The sequence below is a fragment of the Lycium barbarum genome, chromosome 7 (genome assembly GCF_019175385.1).
Source record: "Lycium barbarum isolate Lr01 chromosome 7, ASM1917538v2, whole genome shotgun sequence".
In the NCBI taxonomy this organism is placed as follows: Eukaryota; Viridiplantae; Streptophyta; class Magnoliopsida; order Solanales; family Solanaceae; genus Lycium; species Lycium barbarum.
Genome location: NC_083343.1, coordinates 107,501,685 through 107,518,772, shown reverse-complemented (window position 1 = coordinate 107,518,772; position 17,088 = coordinate 107,501,685). Strand labels below are relative to the sequence as shown.

General features: G+C 34.7%; 2 protein-coding genes across 2 annotated transcripts; one reads left to right on the top strand and one right to left on the bottom strand.

Annotated features, from left to right (window-relative positions):
* Positions 1 to 691: 691 nt before the first annotated feature.
* LOC132603716 (transmembrane 9 superfamily member 7-like) lies at positions 692 to 5,384 on the top strand. The gene is made up of 7 exons (XM_060316903.1): positions 692 to 900; positions 2,734 to 2,898; positions 3,015 to 3,124; positions 3,245 to 3,353; positions 3,426 to 3,538; positions 3,620 to 3,770; positions 3,844 to 5,384. The coding sequence occupies exons 1-7, from the start codon at positions 787 to 789 to the stop codon at positions 4,999 to 5,001; spliced, it is 1,920 nt and encodes a 639-aa protein (XP_060172886.1). The 5' UTR covers positions 692 to 786; the 3' UTR covers positions 5,002 to 5,384.
* A 1,177-nt stretch (positions 5,385 to 6,561) lies between these two features.
* On the bottom strand, positions 6,562 to 13,856 carry LOC132603715 (beta-galactosidase). Its single transcript, XM_060316902.1, has 19 exons — positions 13,508 to 13,856; positions 13,069 to 13,164; positions 12,868 to 12,980; positions 12,722 to 12,788; positions 12,515 to 12,607; positions 12,063 to 12,206; positions 11,316 to 11,404; positions 11,105 to 11,210; positions 10,921 to 11,008; positions 10,565 to 10,683; positions 10,319 to 10,483; positions 9,675 to 9,847; positions 9,473 to 9,582; positions 9,165 to 9,274; positions 8,895 to 9,005; positions 8,704 to 8,814; positions 7,965 to 8,170; positions 7,549 to 7,885; positions 6,562 to 7,122 (listed from the first exon to the last, which is right to left on the bottom strand). The coding sequence occupies exons 1-19, from the start codon at positions 13,697 to 13,699 to the stop codon at positions 7,012 to 7,014; spliced, it is 2,541 nt and encodes an 846-aa protein (XP_060172885.1). The 5' UTR covers positions 13,700 to 13,856; the 3' UTR covers positions 6,562 to 7,011.
* Positions 13,857 to 17,088: the final 3,232 nt, after the last annotated feature.

Sequence of the window (17,088 nt, the reverse complement as noted above, 5' to 3'; positions counted from 1 at the left end):
AGAGGGATGAAGCAACAATAAATTAGACTCTATTATTTTGATAAATGAACCAATTCTTTCTACACTTTCCTCTTTATTTAAGTTCTATATAAATTGGCTTCCACATCTTATAATTTTTTTTTAATCAAGTTGCCTTTATCTAAGTTCCATTTAGTTAAATAAGGAGAGCAAGAAGCGCCCCTTGTAGTGATAGTGACAATGCAAAGAAAGCACCATAGTTATCCGAGATGATATCAAGCTCTAGGATCTTATTAGAAAATAAGAACAGAATAATTTTGAATAATACATGGGAAGAAACAAGAAATACACGTGCAACGCACGTGCAGAAGAACTAGTTGAATAATAAGCAACGATAAAATAAGAAGAAGAAAAATAACATTTGAACACACTAAATTAGTTGTTACATAAAATAAAACTTGTCATCGTTACTAACAATACCATATACAGTAAATTTTAAATAGCATCTAAGATAGATATCGCATTAAAGTAATACTCCTTCTGTCTCAATTTTTGTGATACACTCTACTTTTTAGCATTAACTGAAAACTTCATTTTTACTCTTAATTAAATGATTTATCAAACAAAAAATCATAAACTTTGTGTTTAATTAAATTATATCACATAAATTGGCTGGAGGGAATAATATTAAACAATTAGAGTAACAGGTAACAACTCTCCAAACAAGCTTGTAAAGAGGTGCAGTACTTAATGAAAAACGGTGAACCTTGGATTATGCATAAAACTTTCTCCTAATTGCACTCTTCTGTGTGCAGGGAAAAAAGAAGCATGGAGTTTCACATGGATCCACAAAAATCATGCATTTTCATCTCATTCTTGTTCCTCATCTCGTCTACGCATTCATTCTATCTTCCTGGTGTTGCTCCTCGTGATTTTCAAACTGTATAAATCCTTCTTCTATCTCCACCCTTTATTTGCACCTGATTTGATCATTTGTGTTTTTCTCTTTATTTGATATTTATACCAAAACGAATGCTATTAGGATCAGCTAGTAGTACCTATAATCATTTCTTGAATAATTCAGGCATTTTTTCATTTTTTGGGTGTCCATTAATTTCTATCCGTGATCATTCCTTAGAATAATTGAGAAAATTATCAGTTTTGGGTGTACATTAATTTCTACATATAATCATTACATTAGGAGAGGTAGGCCGAAGAAGTACTAGCGAGAGGTGATTAGATAGGACATAGCGCATATTCAACTTACAGAGGACATGATCTTAGATAGGAAGGTATGGAGATCGTGAAATAGGTAGACAGCTAGTAGGTAGGTGAGTGTTGTTTTGCTTTTCTGTGGGATAGGCTTGGTGGTAGGGTGGAGCACCGCATCTGGCGTATCTATTTCTCTTTCTATACCAATAGTATTAACATTATTCTCACAGTTTATTGTTCTTCGATTTATGTTACCACCTGTTATCGCATTTTTTGCTGTTGTTATTGTTTCCTGTTTTGTATGATATGTACTGTTTTCCTTATTAGTTGACATGTCCTCTTCATTTCCGTATTTTCTTTTCAAATACTTTGAAATGCTTTTCTTGAGCCGAGTGGTTTGTTGGAAACAGTCTCTCTACTTCCACGATGTAGGGTAAGGTCTGCGTACACCCTACCCTCCCTAGACTCCCCAATGGGATTACACTGGGCATGTTGTTCGTAATCATTACATTTTTCAGTATTGGGTGTCCAGTAATTTCTATCCGTAAACATTTCTCAAATAATTGAGGCATTGTTCAGTTTTGGGTGTCCAGTATTTTTCTACCCATAATCATTTTCTTAAATAATCGAGAAATTTTTCAGTTTTGGTGTCCATTAATTTCTACCCATAATCATTTCTTTAATAATTTGGACATTTTTCAAATTTGGGAGTCTATCAATTTCAAAGGTTTATACATTTTTGTGTTCTTGTGAATCATACTAGTTTGAATCTATTGATTAAGCAAAAATGTTTGGCTTGTAAAGTGGATGTGATAGTAGTGAATGAATTCATCTGGAGGTTCATTTGATAATTTATATCCCTGTTGATAGACTAATCCCTGGAAAATAAGTCACATTTGATTAATTTTGCTGAAGTTGAGCTCAAGTTCCTCTGGATAGGCATCTCCACTGCCTTATATGATGTCACCACGACTCTTTGTTACAACGAAGGCAGTTCCAGTATTTAGAGGCTATGGATTGCACCTGCTACATATAAAATTGTATTTTAAAATTTTCTTTAAGTTTTTTATTACCTGTATATAGACCAAGTTTGAGACAGTGAATGCATGTGTATCTATTTCCTATATGCTGATTTCCTCTGCCTTTTTATTTTGCGTTGGTCTGCTTGGATGAATGCCTTTGGCAGAATACATTTAACTCATAGCAAATGTGCAATAAGATTTTTTTTTTTTTTTTTAAACAGTGACTAATTCAGTGTGAACTCAACAGAAACATGTTGTATATTATGAGCCCTTCTTGGCGTTTCTTCTTATTAAATCTGCTCGTCTTGAAGTGATTATATGTTTATCTATTGGTTTATGTCTTGAAAATCCTATGCAAGAAATATTGGGCATTGCACTGATTTGATTGTCTCAGTTTCATCTGTTTGTTAACATGTTGTACTAGTTGCTGGAGTTGAAACATCCGAAAGAAGATCACTCGAAAGATACTATTTTCACTTTATTTGAGAGTTGCAATATGTATAATTATCTAACAAGGCTGTTCTTATATATGTCTTTGCAGGGTGATTCCCTCAATATCAAAGTAAACAAGCTGTCATCTACAAAGACACAACTACCATATGACTATTATTACTTGAAGTATTGCAAACCTACTGAAATTTTGAATAGTGCGGAGAATTTGGGGGAGGTACTTCGAGGGGACCGAATAGAGAATTCAGTTTATAATGTAAGGATATGCTTTTTACATCTAGTTTGAAAATGGCACTAAAAATGTTTGTTCATGTACTTAGTTACTTACCAGTAAACAAGCTGGGTTGTTTATAACTTGTGAATTATTCACAGTTCCAAATGAGACAAGAACAGCCATGCCAAGTGGTTTGTCGACAAAAACTTGATGCTGAATCTGCAAAGAACTTCAAGGAAAAGATTGATGATGAGTACAGAGTCAATATGTAAGATCAATTTAGTTTTTTTTTTTTTTCCCAGTTCAGTCCCGCCATGCATTATATTTTTGCTCATGTTTTTGCGCTGCCTCCAAAATTAAACTTTGATTATTCAAAATAATTATGCAGGATTCTAGATAACCTTCCTGTTGCTGTTCTTAGACAAAGGCGAGATGGAAGTCAGTCAACTACTTATGAGCATGGTTTCCGTGTTGGGTTCAAGGGAAATTATGCTGGGGTTAGTGCAACCACTGAATTACTATAGAATATAATCCTTGCTAAGTAATCTGACCCTTGATTCTTCTTCCAGAGTAAAGAGGGAAAGTATTTTATCAACAACCACTTAAGCTTTCGAGTCATGTACCACAAGGATCCTGAAACCGATACAGCTCGTATTGTTGGGTTTGAAGTCACTCCAAATAGGTTTAGATGCAAACCTCTTCCTTGCTGTCTGTATTCAAATTGATTATTCCTGTTCTTCTCTCACTTGATTTTTCTTGACAGCATTAATCATGAGTACAAGGAGTGGAATGACAAGAACCCTCAAGTGACGACCTGCAACCAGAATACAAAAAATTTAATTCTAGGTGGTGTTATACCCCAAGAAGTAGATACAGATAAGGAAGTTGTATTTACCTATGATGTTTCCTTCAAGGTATTCTTCTTATTGAACCGTTATCTGTCCTACATCAAGCACGAAACAATTATTTAATATCTGTTTTCTGCAGGAGAGTGATATAAGGTGGGCTTCTCGTTGGGATACATACCTTCTCATGAATGATGATCAGATCCACTGGTTTTCCATCATAAACTCCCTTATGATTGTCCTCTTCCTTTCTGGTATGGTTGCAATGATCATGATGAGAACTTTGTACAGAGATATTGCTAACTATAATCAACTGGAAACACAAGATGAAGCTCAGGAAGAAACAGGATGGAAACTTGTTCACGGAGATGTTTTCCGCCCTCCTATTAAGTGTGGATTATTGTGTGTTTATGTTGGGACAGGTGTCCAGATATTTGCGATGACACTAGTGACAATGATCTTTGCTGTGCTGGGTTTCTTATCACCTTCTAACCGTGGTGGACTTATGACTGCCATGGTTCTGCTCTGGGTCTTCATGGGCTTGTTTGCCGGCTATTCTTCTGCACGTCTTTACAGAACACTTAGGGGAACGGAGTGGAAGAGGATTACTTTGAGAACGGCTTTTATGTTCCCCGGTATACTTTTTGCTGTCTTCTTTGTGCTGAACGCTCTTATCTGGGGAGAGAAATCTTCCGGAGCTGTGCCTTTTGGAACTATGTTTGCTCTTGTGTGCTTATGGTTTGGAATCTCAGTACCTTTAGTGTTTGTTGGCGCCTACATCGGCAATAAAAAAGTGGTCATTGAAGAGCCAGTTAAGACAAACAAAATACCTAGACAAATACCGGAGCAGCCATGGTACATGAAACCGGCCTTTTCAATTCTTATCGGTGGCATTCTTCCGTTTGGGGCTGTTTTCATTGAGTTGTTCTTCATTTTGACTTCCATATGGCTGAACCAGTTCTACTACATCTTCGGCTTCCTTTTTATAGTTTTTCTGATCTTGATAATCACGTGTGCGGAGATAACAATGGTTCTCTGCTACTTCCAGTTGTGCAGTGAAGATTATTATTGGTGGTGGAGAGCTTATCTGACTGCTGGATCCTCGGCTTTGTACTTCTTTCTCTACTCTGTTTTCTATTTCTTCAGCAAGTTGGAAATTACGAAGCTGGTTTCAGGCATCTTGTATTTCGGTTACATGTTGATTGCATCGTATGCATTCTTTGTGTTAACGGGAACAATTGGTTTCTACGCTTGCTTCTGGTTTGTCCGGAAAATCTACTCCTCTGTGAAGATTGACTGATCAAGAGATAGCTCATAAGTTATTACGAGTGTAGTGACAAAAGGTCATGTTGATTGTTTTGTATGCCTTCTTGGTGTTAACAGGAACAATCGGCTCCTCTACTTGCTTCTGCTTTGTCGGAAAATATACTTGTTGGTGAAGATTGACTGACTATAGTATGTACTGGTATAGTGAAAGTGGTCTTACTTCTGATGATTTTGATATGTAGAAAGAAAGTTGCAAAGTTTTTTTCTTTTTTGTTGCTTCATAGGACAAAGGCTGAAATTTCCAGCCTGCCAACGACCATTTTGTTTCCGTTTTTAATTTATTTTGCTGGTTACATTGTTGAAACATTACTTGTACCTTTTAGCAATACATCTGATGGAATGTTACCAGATATTTTGTGTACTGCAAGCTTGGAACACAGGGCTATGATTGAGCATAGTTTAAACAATCTTGCTTAGGGATCTCTTTATGTATGAAAGCATCCAATATGGTGGGATATAAAACTTTAACAAAATACCTAGGATCTATGTGCTTGCAAGCCAAACAAGTTCAGGTTTCTTATACTTTGAGCTCCAACAAAATTCAAGTAATCCAGCAGCAGTTTCAGTTTGCTATGAACCCATATGTTTGGAATATTCATTGTTTTTTCCTAATAAAAATTCTCCTAAAAGCGATAAAGTGTCATATTTATATTTAAAGTCGAAATGTAAATACATGAAGGGGGACATGAAACCTTATCTTGAGAATGAGCATACCAACTCGGATGAGTTATAATTATGCCAAAATGAGTTCTCAGTCTTGATGGAATCAGAGAAAGAGATACTAAGTGAACTTTTAAATACAAATACAGAATTTGGGTCGAAGTTACTGATTTATGTCGAACCCGTAGACAGGCTTGTAGCTCCATCCCTGGTGTAATGTCCTGATTTGGAATTTGAAGTCCATTCATCCTGCACCCCTACTGTTTGTTATTTTCACTTGGCACTTTGTACGAAAAAAGACCCGGTAGTTCCATTAACTCCGCAAGCTTGTTTAGTGCAGTATGGCTACACAGCGGGGGGCGGATCTACGTGTAAGTGAGGGTGTTCACCCGAACACCCTCTGCAAAAAATTACAATGTATATATAGGATAAATTTTCTGTATTTATGTGCATATATTAACTTTTGAACACCCTTGGCAAAAAATTACAGTGTATGTTTAGCTTCTTTTTTTTTTTCCGAACACCCTGAATGAAAATCCTGGATCCGCCACTGTACACAGCTCACTCTTCTTCTTCTTTTCATTAGGAGAAAAAGTCATGAATAAGGTGAAAAAAGAAGCAAGAAGGAAGACATTAGTAAGATTTATACCCTGCATTACCTATGTGTAAAGTGAAGCTTTAGACCCTTTTCTTTTCTATTTTCACCCTAAGAGAATCATAGTAGCTTCCACTTATCTCATGTGAAACACATTTAAGGTGCACTTTCGGCACATGATTAAGGCAGTATTTCATATTAGTATGTCTACTTGCGAAGCTGTCAAGAAGCAACACTTTCAACAGACAACACATGCAGAGGAACAAGAGTGAGAAAACATAATTGAAAGAGCTTGATGGTATTGCAACATCATAAAAGCAATGAATTATTGCTTTCTTACATACATGATACATTGTACAATGTTGAACTCCATGAAAGCAAAATGCTTTCCAAGTCTCTAGCACAAACAAAATTTGCACATTTTCTTGATTTCTCATCAAGAATCGTCCCGATGTGCACTTGGACGAAACCTCAAACGCTTGTTTTACAGTAACTAAAATGTACACAATCTTTCACCAATCATCTTCGCAATCAAGTGAACTTTGATCAAAGAGGTGTGTTGCTTAACTGTACAACTTCACCCCCAAGCAAAGCCAAAAAATGGTGGTGCCGATTTATGCATGGATGTCTAGTGGCTTGTTTGAAAAATATGTTTAAAGGAGTGGTTAAATATTTCTATCACGCGGTGTTTAAGAAAACTCACTGAAACCACTTGTATCCTCGGGATCATCAACTACAAATGGCTTCCACTGAGAGTTTCTTCAGAACATTCCGACACGGATCACCTCCAAAATTCTCTGGAGTCACCTGTACTGAGCAAGACTCTTTCCCAACACAATTCTGCAAATATAAGAATAGCCAATTAAAGATGCAAGTAGTTCAGATAGTTCAGACCCTTCAGACATAGCTGCTTAAATAAATCAGAAGAAACAGGTGAATATAAACAGAAGATAGGAGCTCGTTAGGAAAAAAGCGGATATGGACCAATCAGTCTCTCATATTTACCCAGTAATAAACTTAAATTTTTTAGGGATAATTACATTTTTGGACCGCTCAAAATAAAAATAGCCAGCAAATGTAGGTTTTGTATATTAAGTATAATATACATATGCAAAATATACATAATCAATGTATAGGTTTTTGTATATTTTGGCTAGTGCCCGTAATTAATTTCGACCAACGGGGCCAAAAATGGAAAAAAAATCCCTTTTTTATAGCTAAACTCAATTATGAATGTCAACTCATCAAAATATGATTCATAAATACCTTTTCAAAAGCGTCATATGATCGTCGCGCATGGCAGCTCCCCTGCTGAAAGCTTCCACAAACTCCCTCAGGTGTTCCAAAACTTGCAAATTTGATTGAAGAAATCTTCTGACCAGGTGCACACCGAAGATGGGCTTTAGGTCTGAGAGGTCTGTCGAATTTACCAGATACTAGCCTTTGCCAATTCAACAACTGTGGTTGCCACTCATATATATCAGCACAAACACTTGCTATTTCTCTTTTGACTAAAGTGATCCCGTAAGGATCTCCACCCCATTCCTCGAATACAACTAACAAATTTCCAGTAGGATACAGCCAAGACCTGGGTACATGGTACCTGAATTTATGATTCTTAGTTAAGTTGAGAGCTTCTCGTTACAGCGGAGGAAAATCCACTAAGGTTCGTCATTACTTACCATCTTTGTGAGCCCTCTCCACAGTTAGTTAGACACTTTTTCTCATCAAACCAGCCAGTATAGTTACAGACACTACAACTACCAGATGATTTATATGCAGGCCAGTGGCGTCCGAGGTTCTGACCGTTTATCCATACTTGACCTTTGCCCATGGTATTCATATCTAACGCCAAAGGCTCATTTCCGTCTGGAGCATTGAATGTAGTCTGCAAATAAAGCAAAGGGATTTAGTGGGCTTTTACTCGGGCCTTTTTTTTTTTTTTTTGAAAAGAAATTTGAATTCTTGATATGAGCCGTGTTACAGTAAAGAGGAATTTTCATAAATACCACTATTTATACCACTAATAACAAATTATGGTGACATTATTGAGTTTTCAAAACATACCAACAGTTTCTTTTCAAAACATATCATAAATACACACATACACTTGCAGCCATACAGTCATACATGCATGCATACATACACACACTGGCTGCCATACATACATACATTAAAAATCTACTATAAAATGAAAATCTAGCTATTTTTTGGTAATAATTAGTGGGCTTAAGTCGTTATATCACGTAAGCTTCCCTACAGTTAAATGTTAGCACTGCCCCATAAAGACTTACTCCTTTCAGTAATGCCCATGACCTATGCTTATATACCGAGCTTTAGAAGAACCTAATTTTCCTGTCTTATTGAAGGATAACTTTTACTCTAATAACTAAAATGATAGAGAAGATATGAGTTATGCACCTTATACCAACTGAGTGGCTGTTTCTGAGCCACTAAAGAGCCCTCAACCCACTCAACAGATGGGCTACCACTGAGCGAATGAAGACTCAGGGATTCTCCTTTTAGACCAACCTGGTAAAAGAAATGAACAGTCAGGTATACAGACAGGCATCTAAGCTAACAATTTTTTTTGAACATCTAAAAAGACAAACCTTGTAGAACCATTTCTGCCATGTTAAATCTCTTGTCCCTTCGTTAAGACCATTAAGTGAAACTGGTCCAAGAACACCAGCATTCCATGTCTCAAAATGAGGGCCAACATTCTACATTCAAGTATAAGCAAAAGCAAGACATGATGAGCAAATTTTGGAAACACTGAAGTATAACTCTGAAAATCAGTTTCATTTTAGTGCAGCTCATAGAACCAAGCAATAATAAGCACGTGCAATAGCGAAAGAGGGGGTGGAGGGAGAGGGACAAACCGGAAGACCAACAGCAATGCTTAGCAGAGAAATCTTGTTGACACCAGCTCTCAGATTTATACCACTGCTGAAAGTTAGTTTTGGGTTTTCTAAACTTCCATAAACAGTTCCTGCAAGAAGTTTGGATGAACGGAAATGTTAAATAACAAAGTGCCACTTGTCTAGGACATCATTTTTTTTTTTCTTACACCAAATTGTTTCCTCACTTGGGTCGTAAATTGCATGCAATGGAAAGCCTCAAACCTCCAATAAAAATAAATAAAAAAAGAGACACAAGCAACAATTGTATGCAACAAAAGACAGCAGACCTGCTAATTGACCATTCAAGAATACATGCAATGCATGGCCAGCAGAGAAGACCGTAAGCCATGGCCAATTTCCACTATTCAAAAATCCTTCTGTTGGATCAATCTCGACGCTGCGGGTAAACATTATTAATCATAAACATGTGAGCAATCTGAAGTAGTTCGAATGTAACTAACTTCCTTATTTTGTTTGTGAAGCACTTACACAGTCATGTACCACAAATAATCCGATACATCTCTTGTGATATTTATCTGCTCCAATAACCCAACAACTGTGAAGGTATCGTCTTCATGCGATGCTGCCTCTTCATTATATGACTCCCAAGAGAATCCTCTACTGACTGGAGTCATCTTCATCTGAGAAATTTGAGCACCAACCTTCACATTGAATTAACAGTGTGCTGTCAGACTTCTGGCTGTGCAGTTAGGTACAAGGCAACTTCTCTCAAGAAAGTAAAGATTATTAAAAATTGTGAGACATTTTCATCGTTATGCACTAAGGGGTCCTTTGGTTGCTGCTTTGAGTGATGTAGGTATTAGTAATGCAGGGATTAGGTATGCGTTTAGTTATGCAGGCATTACTAATTCATGTATTAGTTATTCTATCTTCTACCTTGCCTAAAATAAACATAAATTGACTCGTAACTTACACATGTTTTAGTTATGCGGGACTGTAAACTGGTAACCAAACACCGCACTTGGTGTGCTGAATTTTATACATAGAAACTAAAATGTTACCAAACATGGTACTAGTTATGCTGGTTTTAATACAGAATATTTCACTTCCTAACCAGCAACCAAATGACCCCTAATAGCATAAGTACTTGAGGAGAACAGTCTTTTTCTCACCCTTGCAGTATTATATACAGTGTTCTTGCAGTCAGGAAGAATGCTGATAGACCAGGGTGGCAAGTTATAATGCCGGTTCCCAAATGCCACTTTAGCAAAAGAGTGCTGGTTGTAATTTGCTAGGAAGGCAGCGCAGGCCCCAGACTCCGACTTAAAAACACGGGCCTGTAAGAGAAAATGTAAGTTTCATTTCACTTCAAATCTGGTAATGCTGACTGGTTTAAGAAGAAACCAAATAAATGTCACCTCTTGATAGTTTCCTAAGGATGTCACAGTTGGATCCGCAGATACTAAAGCTGGCTCACAAAGCTTTATTGCTCTATGCAGATCTTTCAGATGACCCCATTTAGGCTCCCGTAATAACCCTGAAGATCAAAGGGAACAAAAGTTCACTTTGGCAAAACTATTATTTCCACTTCAGTCGCTCTTCTTTTCTATCATTTATATCTTGTTTCTAGTTCTAATCATGGACTTGATAGTAAACAAAACTCATAAGTTTTTCCCAATGGTTATAGAACAAAACCAGACGCAGAATTTTGGTCCTTAACCTTCTCATACATTAAGATGTTCAATCCAAACATATACTTTACCAAAAAACATACCAAATTCATCAAGAGGTGCATCATAGTCATAACTAGTAGCAATAAATGGGCCACCGGAAGTCCTTGCAAAGTTTGTTCCTCCATGATACTGGCCAAGAAGAAGAAAAAAAAGAATCATAGAACAATGTCTAATCTTTGGATTCAGAAGAAATATACTTCTAAAATTCAAAGTCCAATGAATTACCATATAGTAATTGACGAAGGAGCCTCCCGTTTGTATAAATCTTGCGACAGCAAATGCCATATCCTCTGCAGGACGGTAAGGAACTGGCCCTCCAAATTCAGTAAACCTGCCACATTATTGGAACGGAAAGTTATCCCGCCATGAACTCTAACAAAGATGTAAAATAAGATATTATTCACTTATTTCTTATGAGAGATGTATATGCAATTACCAGGCTGTCCAGGCTTCAGTCCACATCTTGGGTTTACTAGCCTTATTTGGTTTGAAGTAGTCACAGTAGAAACCATTGCAAGTATTAATCTGACCAGGGGAAAGGGATACATTAAGGTAAAATACCAGAGAAATTTCATTTTAAAACAGAAAAAAGAACAGAAAGCCAATACAAGTTATTTTCCAGGATGTTTTATAGAATTAGTAAGAGATAATTACAGTCCAATGCCTTTCAGTGATCTAATATACAAAATAGCCAGCAATTGTACAAGTTATATATATATATATATATATATATATGTATGTATATATATATATATATGTATGTATATATATATATATATAATATACATAATACACAAATAATATACATAAACAGTGTGTATGTTTCGTATATTTTGGTTAGCACCCATAATTAATTTCGGCCGACAGGCCAAAAATGAAAAACTATCAGAAACAGGCCAAGTACAGTATCTCTTTGATTGTAAGTCTGATTCAGACAGGTAAAGAATGTTCTTTAGCAAAACACTGAGAAACAAGCATAATCACAAGTCGGTGGATTACAAGAGTCAAAGGCCTCCAAATATTTTTTGAAGAGACAAGAAAACAGATAGGAGTGGGAACAAAAGCCACCCCATGTGCAGGGGCAAAAAGTATTCTATTTAATTCATCAACATCTAGATTGGCAACTGACAATAATTTTTGCATAAGAATATAAAATCAATGAAATTATATAGAATCAACTTACAATAGGATCAGGGACATCATCTTGCTTGCACATGATCCATGGGACACCAGTTTCAAGATCCACAGCCATTTTAGCTGCCCACTCTGAGTAGACTTTACCAGGTTCACCTAGTTCCCACTCCATAGGTCCATATTCATTTTCGATCTGTCAAAATATTTGGCCGGTCATTCAAAAATAATTACATTCGCTAGCCAAATATAAAAGAAGTATACATTATTTTGCATAAAAAATGTATATTTTTATGTATATTATACATTAATATACAAAAAATATATATTTGTTGACTATTATTTCGATTGGCGGCTATTTATGTCAATTTCTCAATTTTCAAAGACAGATATTTTTACCCAATTTACACCTTAGTTTTAGCTACAAGAAGAACCTTATCAGACAAATTTGCAAGATTTACTGGAAAGAAAGATAACAGAAGAAACTGAAATTTTTTTAACAACCTGAGATAGAATAATTGGACCACCCTGAGATTCATAGAGCTTTTCTGATTTCATCATATCAACAATCTTGGTAGTGAACTTTTGCATTGCAGCCTATATTTAGAGAAAAAATATAACACCCAAATTAGAAACAAGTCACATCAAAGCAAGACAATTATAGAAAACTGTTGCAATGAAGAAATGTTTCATATGATATCTTGATCTAACCTTGAAAGGCTCATTGTCTGTTCTGAAACTGATACCTGGAACATATTTCAACCAAACTGGAAACCCCCTGAAATTAAAACAAGTAATATGAGCAAGAACTTAACTTTATGCCTATACATGTGTATCAAAAAAAATTTAATCAATACCCAAAATTCCATTCAGCACATGCATAAGGTCCAATCCTGAGATGAACATAAAGTCCTGCTTCTTGGACCACTTTAATAAATTTCACTAAATCATATCTCCCTTCAAAATAATACTGGAAAAGGAAAAAAAAAAAGTTAAATAACAGCACATAATGAAACCAGTAATAATTGAAGAAAAATAGTCTACTTTAATTTACTCACTTTCCCTTCTTCAGGCTCATGCCCATTCCAAAAAACATAAGTCTGTATTACATCTACTCCTCCTTCTTTTGCCTTCTGAATAAGATCTGGCCACATCTATGTAACCCCAAAACAAGAAAAAAAGATAACAACTAAGATAAACAAACAAAAAAAAATCAAACACTATAAAAAAAAAAAAAATAGGAATTAGCGACGGACAAAATCTGTAGCTAAACAGCAAAATCCGTTGCTAATTCTATCTAGCAAAAAAATCTGTTAGCTACGAGCAACTTAGCGACGAGATTTGTAGCTAAAGCCAATTTTTTTTTATATTTTTTTTTTGTAGTGAAAATTCAGTGGGAGAGGGAGAGAGCAACTAATTAAGACACCCATTTCCCAAAAATACAGTCTTGAATAAAACATGGAACATAAAATCAACATGTGAAGTAAATTTTCATACCTCAGGGGTGCTTCTTGGATAATGAATTGATCCAGAAATGAGGATTTTTCTTTGGCCATTTACAATAATAGCTTTATGGTCATAGGAAACAGAAGCAATTCCACAAGAAATCCATGAAAACAATAATAACATTAGTAACACATTCCACATTGCAAACCAAGAAGCCATGTTGGTCAGCATTGAGAATTGCATGAATATCTCAAGCTTGTGCTTGTGCCTTTACAAGCCACTGAACTTATTCCTTCTTTATGTAGTTGCACTTTATTCCATTCTTGAAATAATATAGGGGTAGAAAAACTACTATTCCTACGTAGATATTAGGAGAGTGGTGAAGGAAACAGCTGTTTTTGTTGTGTGAAGAATTTTTTTTTTCTTTTTCTTTTTATGTTTATATAGTAAGTCCGCTGTCTCAATTTATTTGACAGTTTTCGCTTTTTGGGAGACAAACTTTTTAATTTTGTTGAACATAAAAGTTGTAAATATTTTAAAATAAAATATATTTATTAGAAAACTACATAAAAAGTATTATAAGTTAATATAATTAATAATTTAAATTTACAAGGCATATAAAAAAATTATAATTAAAGAACAACTCTTTTAATTCTCGAAAAATGAAAAGTATTAAATTGAAACGGGAGTACTAATATACTTTCCCTTGTAGTACTGAGCAAGAGAACAAAGAAGAAAGAGAAATTTGTGTCTAAAATAGTGCTACCACTAGTATAACTGTTACTACTGACAGGGTGAATGTGTGATAATTGAGGACTTTTGTCCATTATTGTTAAATAAGTTTTCAGAATAATGATTTTGTTTTTATGGTTATATATGCATTGGATCCGGAGTTATTAAGTAGAAAAAAAAAAAAACTTTGTGGGATGGTTCGGAAGAGAAAATGTTCTTCTTACTAATTGAATATAAGAAAATTAAGATTTTTGTAAAAAATTTACAAAGAAATACAAAGCTCCAATTGACCCGATTAAAAAGGTAAGGGATAACAATATTGTAATAAAATGTGAGATCATCTTATTTCCCGTTTGATTGAATTTTTAATTTTGATGTAATTAATATTGGATAATCTGTACAATAATTATGATATTCGGATTACTTTTACAGCATGCTCAGTGGAATAACCTTTTTGGGATTGTTACTTTCGTGATGAAGTCCCGCTTTCAAATATCTTCTCCCAAAGTCCTTTAGAAAAGTCAAGGTTAAAACTAAAAATAAAAATTTATACAAATGTATCTAGTCTAGTGTAAAACCAAGTAGTGTTTTGCGGTACTTCCTCCGAATAAAAAAGAGTGTCAACTTACCTATTTTTATATTTTTTAAGAAAATATTAATTTCTAGATAAAAATAAATAATTTGATTAAACTGTCCCACTTAAATACGTATTAAGATTTGATCACATAACACTTAATAGGGGCAAATTTGGAAAGATAAAGTTAATTATTTCTTGAATTGATAATTGAACAATCTTTTGATTCAAAAAAAAAGATTAAGTGAACATTCTTTTTTATCCGGATAGAGTACTATATTATATTATATGTATATCCTAGTTTTGATCTACTGAGTCAAATATCAATCAATAAAATTATTCATTCACACCATGATTTTAGTATAGCTTCTCACAAACCAAACGATCCCATAGTTTCATAGTATGAGATAAACTCCATCCAGTCAAAACTTTTTAAGAGTTTTACACATTTTTAAGATGATGTCTAATGAGTAATGAGCATAACCATAAGCATATTTGCCTAAAGGGAAAAGGGTCAAAAATACCCCTCTACTTTGAGAAAAGGCTAAAAATATTCTCTGTTATAAATTTAGGTCAAAAATATTTCTTCCGTCATTAAATTTTTAAAATATGCCCCTATCTTAAAGAAATCCCTAACATAACCCGATTTCATTTTTAAACCCGCTCCATTTAAATCTGACTCAACTAAATGAAAAATCCATATGTGACCAACTTGTTCCCGAGTCCTACATCTGGAGTCACTAGGCACACGAGCGGGTAACCCATATGGGTTTTTTATTTAGTTGGGTCGGGTTCAAATGAAGCGGGTTTAAAAAATAAAATCGGGTTATGTTGGGAATTTCGGTTAAGATATGGGTATATTTGAAAACTTTAATGATGAAAAAGATATTTTTGACCCTAACTTGTAATGAAGGATATTTTAGCTCTTTTTCCATAATAGAGAAGCATTTTTTTTGCCCTTTTCCCTTACCTAAATTACTATGATTTCTCCATAATCACGTCACTTAATCAATACTACTGTGTTAATTGAAACAATAAAGAAGCTAATTCGGTTCACTGAAACGATTAATATTTGAAACCTGATACATCGTACTTCCTCGATTTCAATTTATGTGATACACTTTTCTTTTTAGTTTGTCCCCAAAAGAATATCATCTTTTTATATTTAAAAATAAATTAACATTATATACTAATTTACAATCATATAAATATTTAAGAATAATTTTAAATCACAAATTTTAAAAATCATCATTTTCTTATAAATTGAGACAGAGGAATACTAAAATTGAATAATTACTTGGTGGAATAATTAAGTGAGAACTTTTGGTACTTTGTTAAAATTGGTGCTTTGCACCTGCTTTAAGCACCCAAAACATGGATGGTGTATTGGTGTGGAAGTGAAGGCGGGCCCTTTCTGCATTTTATGAGTACAGGGACCCACTCTTCCATAGTTCCATTCATTGTATACTACTTTCCGCTGTCTTTTTAAAGCATCTATTGTTTTTTATTAAATCGGTGCAGAGAGCTTAACACTACTGAGGACTGTTTGGCTTTTAATTAAAAAGGTGAATTTTAATGCGGGCCTTTTAAGCTACTATAAAGTACTCCCTCCGTTCATTTTTACTCATCATACTAAAAATAGATGTCCGTTTTTACATATCCAATTTAGAAATTAAGAGATAATTTATCATTCCATGCTTATTTTTATTTACCCCTCAAAAGGTACAGTTAAATTTATTAGTGGTTTAAAGAATACATGAGTTAATTTGTTGTAAGCAAGAAGATAAATAATAATAATATTGCAATGAAATAAGGTAAATATAAGATAAGGAAAATGATAAATAAGATAAGTAAGCCTAGGCCAAATGAGTCTCGGAGGATTCTCTTAATAAGGATGACTCTGGTAGAGCACTTAGCCTTTAAGAACACTTCGAATCTGGAACAAAAGAATATAGATGGAACAGTTTTGCTTTGGAATAGAGACTGAATTGTATAAACGAGTATAAGTAATTGTATTTCGATTATCTTAAATTGAGCTTTTAGGTTCCTTTTATAGTTGTAAAGCGTCAGCCTTAAGCTACAAATCTATCCTAATAATAAGCAATAATAATCAGTAAATGTTATTGTTAATGCATAAATGTAACGTCAGCTTCGAAATCAGACCAGTTATATAACATTAATTCTTCTTAAATGGCCCATACCAACTGCTTCGAGTTCTCACGGGGTCGTTTTTCCCAGTCAAACCAACTGTCACTGCATTGCTTGATTTCATCTGTCACGTGTTCCTCTTTCTTCCATGCCATGTGTCAAGCTAAATTTTTCCATT

Bases quoted from the DNA above. Each gene is read 5' to 3' on its own strand.
- LOC132603716 (XM_060316903.1), top strand. From the start codon at position 787: ATGGAGTTTCACATGGATCCACAAAAATCATGCATTTTCATCTCATTC. The intron at 901-2,733 runs GTATAAATCCTT...ATGTCTTTGCAG, and splicing joins CTCCTCGTGATTTTCAAACT to GGTGATTCCCTCAATATCAA. The intron at 3,539-3,619 runs GTTTAGATGCAA...TTTTCTTGACAG, and splicing joins TTTGAAGTCACTCCAAATAG to CATTAATCATGAGTACAAGG.
- LOC132603715 (XM_060316902.1), bottom strand. From the start codon at position 13,699: ATGCAATTCTCAATGCTGACCAACATGGCTTCTTGGTTTGCAATGTGG. The intron at 11,405-12,062 runs GTAAGTTGATTC...TCCCCTGGTCAG, and splicing joins ATGATGTCCCTGATCCTATT to ATTAATACTTGCAATGGTTT. The intron at 7,886-7,964 runs GTAAGTAATGAC...TCATAAATTCAG, and splicing joins GGAGAGGGCTCACAAAGATG to GTACCATGTACCCAGGTCTT.